This window comes from Ammospiza nelsoni, chromosome 11 (genome assembly GCF_027579445.1).
Source record: "Ammospiza nelsoni isolate bAmmNel1 chromosome 11, bAmmNel1.pri, whole genome shotgun sequence".
In the NCBI taxonomy this organism is placed as follows: Eukaryota; Metazoa; Chordata; class Aves; order Passeriformes; family Passerellidae; genus Ammospiza; species Ammospiza nelsoni.
Window position 1 is genome coordinate 9,937,268 of NC_080643.1, and position 12,619 is coordinate 9,949,886.

Below are 12,619 nucleotides of genomic sequence, written 5' to 3' on the forward strand. Positions count from 1 at the left end.
CTGGAAGCTCCTGTGTCTTTGTGGTGTGGTGTTTTGTTTGGTTGGCTTTTGGTTAACACTGATTGGATTTGAGAACTGTTCCATGCTGTAGGCAGATCTCAAATGAATTTGTGGCTTGTGAAGATTGGTTGCTCCAGCTTGTCAGATTTTTATTCTTGTCTTATTCTTTTCTTCCCAGCCCAGGCAGGAAGGCATAAAAAACCTAAAGCTTTTTCAGTAGCTGTAGTAGACTGGACCATGAACCAGCAAATAAACATGAACAGCTATTAAAATATTTGAAAATTACTTAAAAGGTACAAATAATTTAATAGTTCAGTATTGTTTAATAGCTGCAGATAAGCTATACTCCATTGTTTGTCTTTCTGAGTAAAAAATAGGCTGTGAGATTTTTTTTTTCAAATGAGATTGTGGCTGTGGTTGTTGGGGTTTTTCCCTCTCCTTGTGTTGGCTACCTCACCCAAAGCATAAAAGGTTGTAGTGTCAGTAATGCAGCCACAAAGTCCAGCAATGTTTAAACATTTGCCTTTCTCTGTGGGCAGCACCCTGAAGTGCTCAGCAGCATTAATTCCATATAGCACTTATATGTCTGGCTTGCATAAGTGCATTCGGTGCCACTGATGTTTCTAAATGTTTGAGGAGAATTTTTGTCAAGTTTTACAGTGTCTTTAAGGTGTTTGTATTTCAGTGCAGCTGTTGGATCCTCAGAAAAAAGTTTGTAGGCAGTTAAGTGGTTGACAGCTACTTTGTTCTGAGGGCAGTGATAGCAGGGACTGTGCATTGCTGCTTTCCAAAGAAACAAAGTGAGACAGAACTTCTCAGTGTGGCTCTTTCAGGCATAAGAGGCCAAGTGCCAAGTTAACCTGAGTAAACAGGCACAAAAGCAGCAGAGATAATCTTTGGCACTTAGGCAATAGATGAGCACTGGGCACTAAATTAGAAAAAAATCACATGCACCCAAGCTTCTGGTTGTTCAAATGGAAATCTAGTGCACTCTGAGGAAGCAAGAGCTGTTTGTCAAGGGGTGCTCTGTTCTAACAAGTTGCCTCTTCTTTGTTTTCTTGCTCTGCTTTTTTTCCCTCATTGCCTTTGTGCTCTAAAGTGTTTGGATTTATCCTCTGCAACTGTATTTGTAGCATCTGTGTGCAAAACATAAAATGTGAGAATCTTGGCCTACAGTGGGTAGGGATGTGCACCTAATACTGACAGAGGGACTTGAGGCATAATCTGACACTTTGGAAGGTGTGTTCAGGATGGATTTGCTGCTTTCTGACTGTTGTGCTGCATCCAGTACAAATATGAAGTATGTATAAGGATCTTAGACCAAAAACTGTGAAAAGCACTGTGTAATGTGTTTGAAGTGTTTTGAGAAAGGAAGTCATAGCTTTAATCCTAAATAGTTCTTTGTGGAAATTTTTTTTTTGCTATGTAAACTGATGCAGTTGTGAATACATAGACAATGTAATTCCTTGTTTCTGTTTCCCAGCATTTGCTTAATTTGATTTTCCTCCTGTAGTTACATGCCCAAATTTTAAATCTAAAATCAATCAGTGGTTATTTTAATACATAATAAAGATGATAAAATGATCCTTGGCAATACGTGACAAGCTTGTGAAATAAACAGATGGTAAGTTGCATTTTTATTGTGTGAATACAAAACTTAGAGCTGTAAATTTCTTGTTTTAATGTGTTTCTTGTATATATATTTTATAAATAATATCTTAGTTTTCTGTCTGCCATCACTGAGCTACTGGTTCTTGGAGAGAGAGTAGTAGATTCAAATGGGTTTGAACAATTGTGTTTATAGAGTAATTTCATACTGATTTTATGTTATCAGGTGCTTATGTCGAGTCATAGGCACTGCTGTGTCAGGTCACAAGTAGTTCTTGGGCGATAAAGAAAGCTTTCACTATGAAAAAATTGCTTTTTAATTCTGTGCTGTTAGTTGATCTTTGGCCTATAAAAGCTGCTATGCTGAGCATTATTAAATGCTTATAAAAGTTCAGCTAAAAGAAACTTGCTTGTTAGGATGAGATAGTTCCTGCAGTCCACTTAAACTTGAATCAGTGGTGCATGTATTACATATCCTGATGTGGCCTCTAAAACTTTAGATGATCCTTTAACAAAACATAGATTCTAAAATGTAAAAAATACTGAAAAAATAGTTAAAATTAGACAAAATTGCATTTTCACAATTAAAAGTTACTCAGTAGTTTTTTCTGCTGTTCTCTGCAGTACAGCCTGAGGATATTGCAGAGACCTGACTTCAACTTGTGATAGTAACTTTCCTAGAGGTATGGCCTTGCTTCAGGTGCAAAAATAACTTTTTTTTTTCTTCCTGCAAAAGGAATGATGAACAAAATGGTGGCTAGAAGGAGACATTTATCTTGCAGGCCATTGTAGGGATCACTAGATCTGGGGATCTGGCAGGGCTGTTTTGGAAACAAGATCTATATCCTGAGCAGTTCTGACTGAGAGTGTCCTTGTTAACCTGACAGCAGTGTCTCCTGGTTATCTGAGCACTGATCTGATCACACGTCAATGAACCTACTTATTCCTAGGGAAAGAAAAAAAGGAATTTGTGTGCTTCCAGAATCTTGTTTTACCTCATTAAAATTCTATCACTGTTAGTGTGGGACAGTGTAGGGGAGCCACCAGCAGTTTGTCATTTATTCTTAGTCAGCTCTCCTCACTGGACATGATTTCATTTTGTTGAACAGGAGCCTGTCTGCAGTTGTTTTTCAACTGCTTTTAACCCCTCTGGAGCTGATGTTGATATTTTGTTGGTGTTGGTGGAGCTGAGAGAAGACACACCCAACAGAGGCAGAGTAGAGGAGTGCAGCAATGATTATAGCACCAATTTTTGGTTTTAAAATGGCTTATTGTAAGTCAATATTGATCATCTGTGAGCAGACAGCTAAGGAGGGCCAAAACAAGGAGCACAGGAGGATTTGTGGTGATTCCACGGTGCAGATTAACCCAGATGACACAACAATGAAGTGAAGGGTAGGTGGACATAGGATTTGTTGTATCCTGAATGACAGGTCCCGTTATTTGTTTTTGAATGTTACAAGTTCCTTACAGCTCCTAAGAAAGGTAAAGCATCCCCTCAAACTGTACTCATTCCCTTCATAGAATGCTGTGTGGAAAATGGGTGCTTGATTTCTTACTCTGTGGTTCCAAGATGTATTTCTACTAGCAGTAGCTAGTAATGCTAGTAAATGAATTTGTCAAAAAATAACTTTTATTGACAGAGAAGAGCTATGCAGATGTTTTCCCTCCCCACAAAACCACCAGTCTGGCACAAAAACAATAGAGGTGTTTGCTTTAATATGGTGCTGACTATAAACCAACATGGAATATCCTCATTGTCATTAAATAAGATCCCCTACAGGTAAAATGGTCCTGTTGAAAAGCACATTCCTTAGGTTAATTGTAAACCTACACTTGAATTTCATTTCTTCTGAGAGGCCCTTTGAGATCAGACTGTAAATTCATGTACAGGTCTTTATTGATATTTGAAAGAGAACTAGTTAATCTTTTTATTGTGAGACAATTTCTGGAGACAGTAAAGAAAGCAGTTGCTGGGCTCCTAATTTCATAAGGCTGACATTTCAAATTCTGCCAACTGCCTTGGTTAAAAAGTGTTTTATTGCATTAATTAAATAGCTTGTTGGAGATGCCACATTGTTGGATACCAGTTTAGGTAACAACAAATAAATTATGAAATGAAAGGGGGAAAGCAGTGGAGGAAGGGAAATTTCCTGAAAAGGAGGGAGGAGGGAACACTAGAAACACTGTTTATATCCTGTTGAGAAACAAATTGGAGCTTTTTTCTTTCTTAAAGATCTGCCTGTCATCCATTTCCAAATGAGCTGAGGATATTTCTGCTGTTCAGTCAATGTGAAATTCAAAGTAAAATAGCAGTAAATAGAATGGAAGAGGCTGAATTTTTGTTTTCATTGGTAAAGAGAACAAAACAATGGCTTAAGTTGTAGGCTGGACTTCTGTTGTTCTGCATTAGTATTAGGGTTTCTAGGTGTCCCACTTACCAGTCAGACAGTGCTAAATGAAAACATCTCCTCTTCCCTAGGAGCATTAAAAATTAGCCATGGAATTGAAACATGCAAAAGTAGCATGTGTGCTTCTCTTTCTCTGTAATTTGGATTGATTCATTGTGATTTTTGCTTAGTTGAAGAGAGAGTGCTCCAATCAACTTCATTTGGTTGTAAGTCCTTAAATTTGGGACACACATCTCAAACTTCACTTTCCTCTGTGTTAGGGAAGGATTTAAGTAGCTATCTCTTGATTACTGTAGGATAAAATTGATTTAGAAATAATGCTTCTGCAAAGCAGAACTAATTTTACCTGAAGTGCAGATGTTACCACTCCTGTACTTTTGCAGAGGGAGAAATAATCCTCAGGCACTATGGGAAGGAAGCAGAGCTTCAGCATCTTACCCTGAAGTGTGACCAAGAGAAATAAAGCACAATGAAAGCACTAAGTGCAGTCGAAGGCCAGTGGTCTTGAGCACAGTTGGAACAGCTAGATTGCTCTCCCAGAACTACAGCTTACCTCATGTGATACATGCTCCCACCAATCCATTTACCTCCTGTTTCTGCTTTGTGGCTTTTGTAGTGTCACAATTTCAGTATTAGAGCAGCTGCTAGTTCCTCACACTTTGGCTTTTTCCTGTAATTAAGGCTTATTTGAAGTTATTGCTGTGAAACCTTTGTGGTGTTGCAGACTAAGTACAAGAGCACAGAGCTGGGTTTGGGATGGAGTTTGAGCCAAGGTGGTTTCTGCAGCAGAGCTCAGCACTAAGCATTGATGATACATGATGATACATGATGCACATCTCTAAAGGAACTGTCCCAAGATAAGCCACACATTTGTTTCTGTAGGCAGTGGGATAATATTGGCTTCTAGAAAGCAGCCTATTATATTGGCATAATTGCAGTCTGATGGTAAATCAGTTTGAGCTCTCTTATATGCTTATTTAGTATTATGCCACTTGTAAAGCTGAAAGAAATTGCTGCCTTTTAGTGGTCACTTATAAATAAAATTTTCACTCCAGTAATGAATGTATTATGAAAGCAGTTTATGCATATTAATATCAGACTCTGACCTGAAGTGTGGAAACACTAGTACATGTCTTTAGTTTTGCCTTGTAAAATGATTCTGGCTGGAATCAGGCTCAAGTGAAGAACTGACTTGTGATCTATATATGATGCACTAGGTAATTTTGTATGATAAGGCTGTGCATTTTTTAAAAAAAAGTAGTCGTGTCCCAAGTTTCCTGTCTAAGCACATGAAAGGAGGGATGGCAAATCTGCTTTCCTTGCTTCAGCTAGGAGCATGTTGAATGGGAATGCTTGAACTAACTACACCTTTCACTGCAGTGTTACTAAAAGGCAAAGTCCAGCACTGTAATTTCTGAAGCAGAAATTATTTGCATCCAGTTCTGAGAATATCTGATATTTGTTTTCCCAAATATGCCTTCCAGGGTTTCACCAGGCTGTTCATGTTCACGAGGAGTTTGCCAGTCCTAGAGTCCTCCTGGCCTGCTATGAGATAGTCAGTACCTAGTTAAAAAAAAAGAAAAACAAAAAGGAAAAAAAGGGGGAAAACCCTCAGTTAGCATATAGAATAAGAAAGAACCAAACCAGAATTTCTCTATTTCATATGGATCTGGCATACAGCACTTTTGCCAATTTCATCCAGCTTATGCATGTGCCATCTTATGTGTATAAATCCCTGTGCCTCCTGTCACTGCTGGCTGCTGGGCACACAGATTCACTGTGTCAGGGCTGTGCTCAGGGGTTACAGCTACAAATTGATTTCATTCCAGTGGGGCTCTGCACACAGATCTGCAGGGATTTGGCAGCTGCTGCTCATGCCTTTGCCCCCCTCCTGTCTTTACCACCCTCCTTGAGCACTGTGAGCTGGAAAGCAAACATGCTTTGGTGGGATGAATCAAAGGATGCTGCCCCAGAAAGGCTAATCACAAATATTCCTAAGCACTGTTTGCAGGGGAAGCAAAATCCCCAGTGAGGATTTTGTCCTTACCAGGATTGAGAATGGGACATGTGCAGCCCCTGTTGGTCCAGGATTCTGGGTAAATGCTTCTGTTGCTCCGGGCAATTTTCACCTTGCCTGATTTCAGGACCTTCTTCACTTTCACAACAACTTCTGCATGGGTCCCTTTGTCATGAGCAGACAGGATTCTTGCTTTTATTACTGCCAGAAAACATATCCAAATAGAAACCAACAATGAATTTCTAAATTAATTTTGGTTAATGCTGCTAAAAGGTAGAATTTTAACAGTTTGAAAGAAGACATGAAAAAATCCCCTAAAGTGCAGTTGTACAGAAAGTACAGTGCTTGTCCATTTCACTGATGGATCTTTTAGATAAATGTAAGGAATAAACCCTGAATTTTTCTTTTTATTTTATTAACTCGTCCTTTCACCATGTTATTTAGCAACTATTGTTAATGGGCTGATGTCAAACACTTGGAAGTTCTAGGAAAGCACTTGTATGTGTACAGAAGGAAGGGTGAAAAACCCCAACCAGCAGCTGCCAGTCTGATTTCAAGCACTGATTCTACACTTTATTTTTCCATTTAGAAAACGTTAGTGTTTTGCTATAACACTGGCCTCTCAAAAATTCTGTCCTGTGGGAAGGGACTGTCTACAGGAAGGAAGTCAAGAATTTTCCTATCAGCCATGTCACATGACTAAAACTCCATGATTGCACAACAAACCAGAAGAGCTATTTTTGTTTTGTGGTCCAACACCTGGTTGCCATGATAAATTTCTGTTCCTTTTAATTTAGTGGGATCCCATAACTATTTGGCATGACTGGCTCATGTAGATCATCCCCTCAAGCAGACTTTGTTGTCTCCTGCCACAATAACATCAAACCTCTGGATCCCAGAGCTTTCCTTTGTTGCTTCATGTGATGGCATGAACCAGGTGTTCATAAACAACAGTTTAAATACATTCTTGGTAAATGAGCATGGCTATTGGAACCTGCATAATGACTGCAAAAGCAAAGGCATTTCAGATGTGAGGGTTTTTATCATGTGAGGGTTTTTTCTTGATGCAGAGCCCAATCATTCCATTCTAGCTACCCTTGTGCTGTAAGAGGTAAATTAACTGGGTGGGAAGGAGACACTACAGAGCTTTGCATGAAAAATGCTTTTAAGTTCTGATCAGAAGTTGGACATGTCACTTGACAAAAAAGGCAGAATAAATCCTACCTCTCAGGACTTAACCAATCCTCTCATTTTTCATAGCTATCAGCTGACAATAATCATAGCAGGAACATTGTGAAATGATCATAGTTTGGGGGCATGCTGCCCACTTACCATAAGCATATTTCATTTGGCAGAAGTCACTGACACTCCCGAGCACCTTCTCTTTGCACACACACTTTTCTAGCAGGGAAACCCCAGAATACAAAAGGTTGGAGAAGAGCCAGGACATGAGAGAGAAAAGAAGAGCAAACAATCATCAGTTATGAAGTTAGATATCTATAGTTCCCATAATCTATCTGAACCTTATGAATAAGTTGGAGAGTGAGCTCAGTTATTTGCAAATGTGTTTCTTGTTATATGATAAAATAATTACTCTGAAATCTGATCAGCACTGTCAAGTAAAATGCAGCCCACATGAGGTCTATTGTACAGGTAATAAACTGATCCTAATGAAGAGATCAGATCCAGCTGTAAATCATGTAAGTAACGGGACGTTTGTTTGATCCCATAACCTAAGAAATGCTGATCCTTCCTGGTGTTAAGGCAGTATCCATCTCAGAAAAGTCAAGTTATGCAGTAAGTGTCACTGTTACCTCTGCCAAGCCACCAGTGATGGCAAGTGCTGATCTTTAGGGCAGGCAAAACTGAGAACTATTTAAATACTACAAAGAAGCTGGAGATAAGTGGGGCACAACCAGTCAGGGTGGAGGGTTGAAAGAACTGGCAACCAAATGTTCCCAAGCTCTGGGCTGTACCTGGGTGCCTCAGTGCAGAAAATCCCTGCTCGTGGTCGTTCCATTTCCACTCCTCTTCGCTCTCGTTGCTCGGGGTTTGGATGAGGTCTGGGATTCGTCCCCCAATGGGGACATTAAAGAAGGGCTCACTGTCGTAGCTGGGGACACACAAAGCACAGCACTGCCTTAGGGCACTCAGGGGAGGGAAACAAACAAACAAACAAACAAACAAACAGCTGCCTTTGGCTGTGCCCAGACTGATGAGCTTGCTTTCTTCAGGTTGGGAGTGCAAATATGAGTGAGACTTCATGCCACATAGAGAGATCACAAGGTCTAGGCTTTTATTCAGGCCTCCCACTGCTGACTTAGCATTTTTTAAGTACCTATAAATTTGGCCTTTTTTGCTTACATTTGTTTTTAGGGAATTATGTAACTTAGTGACCACTTGTTGATGTCACTGGGACCTGAGGATGGCTGCAATTGCTCAGCAAATCATTTTACCCTGGGCACGGATGAGAGGCAGACTCTTCCATCTATTTCCAAAGCAAAGATGTGTTTAAGGACCCTGCACATATTTCCATGGGGTTGTGGAAATGCCTATTATTACTGGAAAGATTAATCTGTTTAAGACTACCTTGGACAATGCAGTGGACTTAAAGGTGTAAACGTAACCTAAAAAACCTTTTATGATTTATAGCCTCCTTTTCAAATGATTGTGTACCCTCCAATTGTTGTTATTTCTGTAGAATTAGTTTCATTTCACAGAGTCCCATCTCAGAGTGACCCCAGGGCAGGGTTGCTTTACCCATGGAAGCAGGTCCCAGTGCGCTGGTCACAGTCTCTGGCGCAGTCGCAGGGCCGACAGCCGCTTTCTCCAAAGCCCCAGTAGCCCACCAGGCACCTGTCACAGCTGGGACCTGCCACTCCTGGTTTGCAGTAGCAGAATCCTGTCCGGGGGTGGCACCTCCAGCTGCTGCTGAACGTGGTGTTGGCTGAACCCATGGGCTGGCAGGCACAGGCTATGGACACACAGCAAGAGGCAACTCAAATTAGGGTCAGCTGCTTAAGTGACGTTTTAGCAAGGCTGATAAACTTGTGCCTTCTTCCTCATGCTCAGTACTTTTAAGTCAGAGCTAGTAAACATTTCAGCCTACGCTAACTTTTTTTTTTTCTTTTTAATTTGTTAGACAAAGCAGAACAAGTACAACTGTGAGCATTTGTGTTTGGAAGTCAGCTCTTCCCTACTACACAAATCATGACCACACAGGGTTTTCAAGTGATACCAGAAAGCCTCCTCTGTGTGTTTATTTTTAAAGGGGCTTGAAGGTAATTCACTTTAAAAGTGTTTTCACTAAAAAGAAGGTTTCACTAGCAAGGACAAGGAAAAGATTTATAGCTATTGCCTTTCCTGTAAACACAGAATTCACAAAACTGCTGTTTCCTCTGGGGTAGATGCAGATTATACAGGTGGTTCAGATGACCTGAAACACATTTTCAATTTCTGCCTCTAAAGAGTGCACAAATGTCCTTCAGTTCCTTTCTAAAGTGCTAAACATCATACCATGCAGTACTGTAAGTGCTTAAAGAAGCTAAAAATTTTTTTTCTACAAATTCATGAGGAGATTTTTTTCAAGGTTAAGGTTAGCAGAATGGAAGAAGACCTCTAAACTTACTAGACTTTTTTTATTTTACATGTAGCTGAAGATGAACAAATAGGAGGAAAAACCTTGAAATCTTTCAAGTAGTGTTGCCAGTTCCACACCAGCCTAGCAACTCAAGGCAATTTGGCAGGAGAACAGATAGTTACAGCCCCATGGACATCTCTTCCTGCACAGACAATAAATTGTCATAATCCCACACCACTGGTACATTCCTGATGTGACAGCATCAGGGAGGGATACACAGAGAGGTACAAGCCAGCACAGTTGACTCCTCTCCATCAGGGCAGAACCTGGCTGAGATGGCCAAGCCTCATGCCAGCAGCTCTGCAGAGGTAAAATGCAAGCAGTAAATAAACCCACTCTGATGTTCAGACAAGTTTGATCAAAATGAGAACTGAGCTGAACTCCAGGCCTTCATATTTTAGCTGTCTTTTGTATTAAAAAAGCAGCAGGTCCTGGCTTTTGCTTGTAGCAGACTGAAAGGTAATGCATCACTACTTCATCCATCTGCAAGAGGGCAGAAATAAAAATCTTGTGGCTAAGGCCTGCTTTGACAGAGATTTTCAGTTAAATGTTGGACACCCAAGGTGTTTAGATAGCTTGGATCAGAGGCCAGCCTTTTTGGATGCTTATTTGAACCAAACACGATCTCCAAAGCTTTTGAGGTTTGTCCATCATTGTTTCTGATCAAACTACTTTTCTTCATGAGCTCACAGATAAGAGACTAAATGAACACTCTGATCCCACACATCACTTTCCAAGAGGAAAGGGGGAAATATAGGACTAAAGAAAACTTAAAATGTAGCAGGGACAGATTCACTTTCATCTGCAACCTCATATTTGAAACTCAGGAAAAGAAAATACCTTTTGAAAATAGTACAAGAAGAGCGAGCAATTTTGTTTAAAGGGCATCTCATTATGATCTGCTTACCATATAGTTATTTTTTCCCCCACGCCCTGTGTTCTTTATGCCAATAATTTCAATAATATTATTCTACTGCCGTGGATGGATGTGGGCCCGCTGCGCTCAGGGGGCTCTAGCACAACAGCCTAGGGACAGAAGAGCCACGTGCTGCCACGGGCAATGTGCTGGGCACAAAGGGCAGGCTGGCGCGGGGCAGCAGCCTCGCCTGCTCGCCACAAAGCAGCCCCGGCTCTGGGAGCACACCCAGGGCTTGTGCTGTCACTTCTGGAGAGCAGGTGGAACACTGAAGTGCTCATTAGCCCTGACAGGTTCAAAGGAAGGTCTCATTTTTTGCTGCTAAACTGGATTTCACCCCCACCCCATTTTTTGCAGGGATGATTACATCACCCTAAAAAAAAAAAGAGATTCTTAGTTTGTCAGTCACTGAAAACAATGGGTGTCATAGATTTGGAGATCAGGATGGGAAACACCCTTCCTTCATTGCAGACAGGTTTGAGACACAAGGAGTAAGAGTTTGCCAACATCAGGGTCACTTCAATCCAGGATGGTTTTCACTGTAATATTGTGATATGTAGGATTTCCCTGTGGAGTTTTCACTTAAAATGTCTTAGATTTCTCCCACCTCTGGGTCTGTCTTTATCCCTCTTATTTCCAGTTTTTGGGTTTCATCAGTGAGAGTCACTTAACAGATGGGTAACTCACATCATTAGACTACCCTATCCCCAGCTGAGACTGGAACCTGATTCAGGAAGATGAGAACTTCTCCTACCCTGTTCCTAAGGGAAAATGTTACAGCACAGTGACTGAAAGCACTGGTAAAAGCTGATGAGGAAGCAGAAAACAAAAGTGCCTTTTTTATTTTGAGGCCACAGTTCAGTAAAAATAATGTTCCCAGATGAACTGTGGGACATATTCTCCAGTTAGAAACTGGGACAGCTTCTGGTGCATCAGAAAGCAAGCTGAATCAGTACATGTACAACACTTTCAGATGAGTTATACAAGTGGCTTGCAAACTCTTTACTCAGTCTGTGTTTATTTAGCATTTCAGCTTGGGTGGGTACATTGTCTGGCTTCCAGAGCATTATGGCCAAAATCCCAGTTGTGATCTAAGGTAACTCCTAAAATAAGAGCCCACATGTCACATGCTGAAGGGGCAGCTGTGGATGACTGGGTTTTTATCTGTTTAACAGTACCATGGATTTGCAAATAAACCTCACTATTAAAGAAACATAAAAGCATGTTTCCAAAACCTTACCCTTTAGCATTTTCCAATATTTGACAAGCCTTTCCCACTGATTTTTGCTTCTTTTCTCTTGGCAAACCCTCATTTTCTCTCCGTCCACCTCCCTGTCTAACAAAACAGCAGCCAGTGTGACAATGGCCTTGTTTGTCAAAGGCATCATCAATTATGTTAGGGACGGTGTGCAGACAATCCTGGCTCAGAGCTGGGCAGTTTGTTTTGGTTCTCCCTTTGACAGTAGCATAGTGAAAAACAGAATTTTACTTTAGAGCTGCCTATTGGTCAGAGTGTCATGCCTTTTAGTCTCACTCCCATACCAAGTATTTGTCAGACACTACTGTAAAAGAGAGGAGACAACAAATAATGAAAGATGAATAATTCATACTGCAGTCCCCACTCAAGTCCCTAAAAAAATCTGTCTGCCCTCAGCACAGCTGTCTTCCCCATGTGATTAGACACAGATGTAAAATATAATATTGGTTGAAACAATATGGTCCCAGCTTACAGGAAAATACCAGGTGCTCCAAGTAAGTCAATGGCCTATGAGGTATCTTGTCTTAAATGTTTGTCTAATAATACTGCAAAAGATATAACTGTGAGCAGACTTGCTATTTGATTAAAAAAAAAAAACCCAGGCAAAATGAAAAATCAAACAGTCTTTTGAGTCTGAAATTTATACATGTGCATCTTGGGAGTATATGATCAAACCAGTGTGATTTTTAAAGCATGTCAGGTGTGGGGATTGACTCTGCCAACGATGTTTCTTAAATGAAGGAAATAAGATAGCTCTGTGTGTGGTCAG

General features: G+C 40.6%; 1 protein-coding gene across 1 annotated transcript in view; it reads right to left on the reverse strand.

The window, feature by feature from the left end:
- Positions 1 to 3,504: 3,504 nt before the first annotated feature.
- LOC132078293 (netrin-4-like) overlaps positions 3,505 to 12,619 on the reverse strand; it is a 45,227-nt gene continuing 36,112 nt past the window's right edge. The window contains exons 6-10 of the mRNA XM_059480354.1: positions 8,797 to 9,010; positions 8,013 to 8,149; positions 7,369 to 7,437; positions 6,067 to 6,237; positions 3,505 to 5,582 (exon numbers count right to left, since the gene is read on the reverse strand). Of these exons, the coding sequence (XP_059336337.1) occupies positions 5,446 to 5,582; positions 6,067 to 6,237; positions 7,369 to 7,437; positions 8,013 to 8,149; positions 8,797 to 9,010 (728 nt within the window). The 3' untranslated portion in view covers positions 3,505 to 5,445. The remainder of the gene's footprint in view (positions 5,583 to 6,066; positions 6,238 to 7,368; positions 7,438 to 8,012; positions 8,150 to 8,796; positions 9,011 to 12,619) is intronic.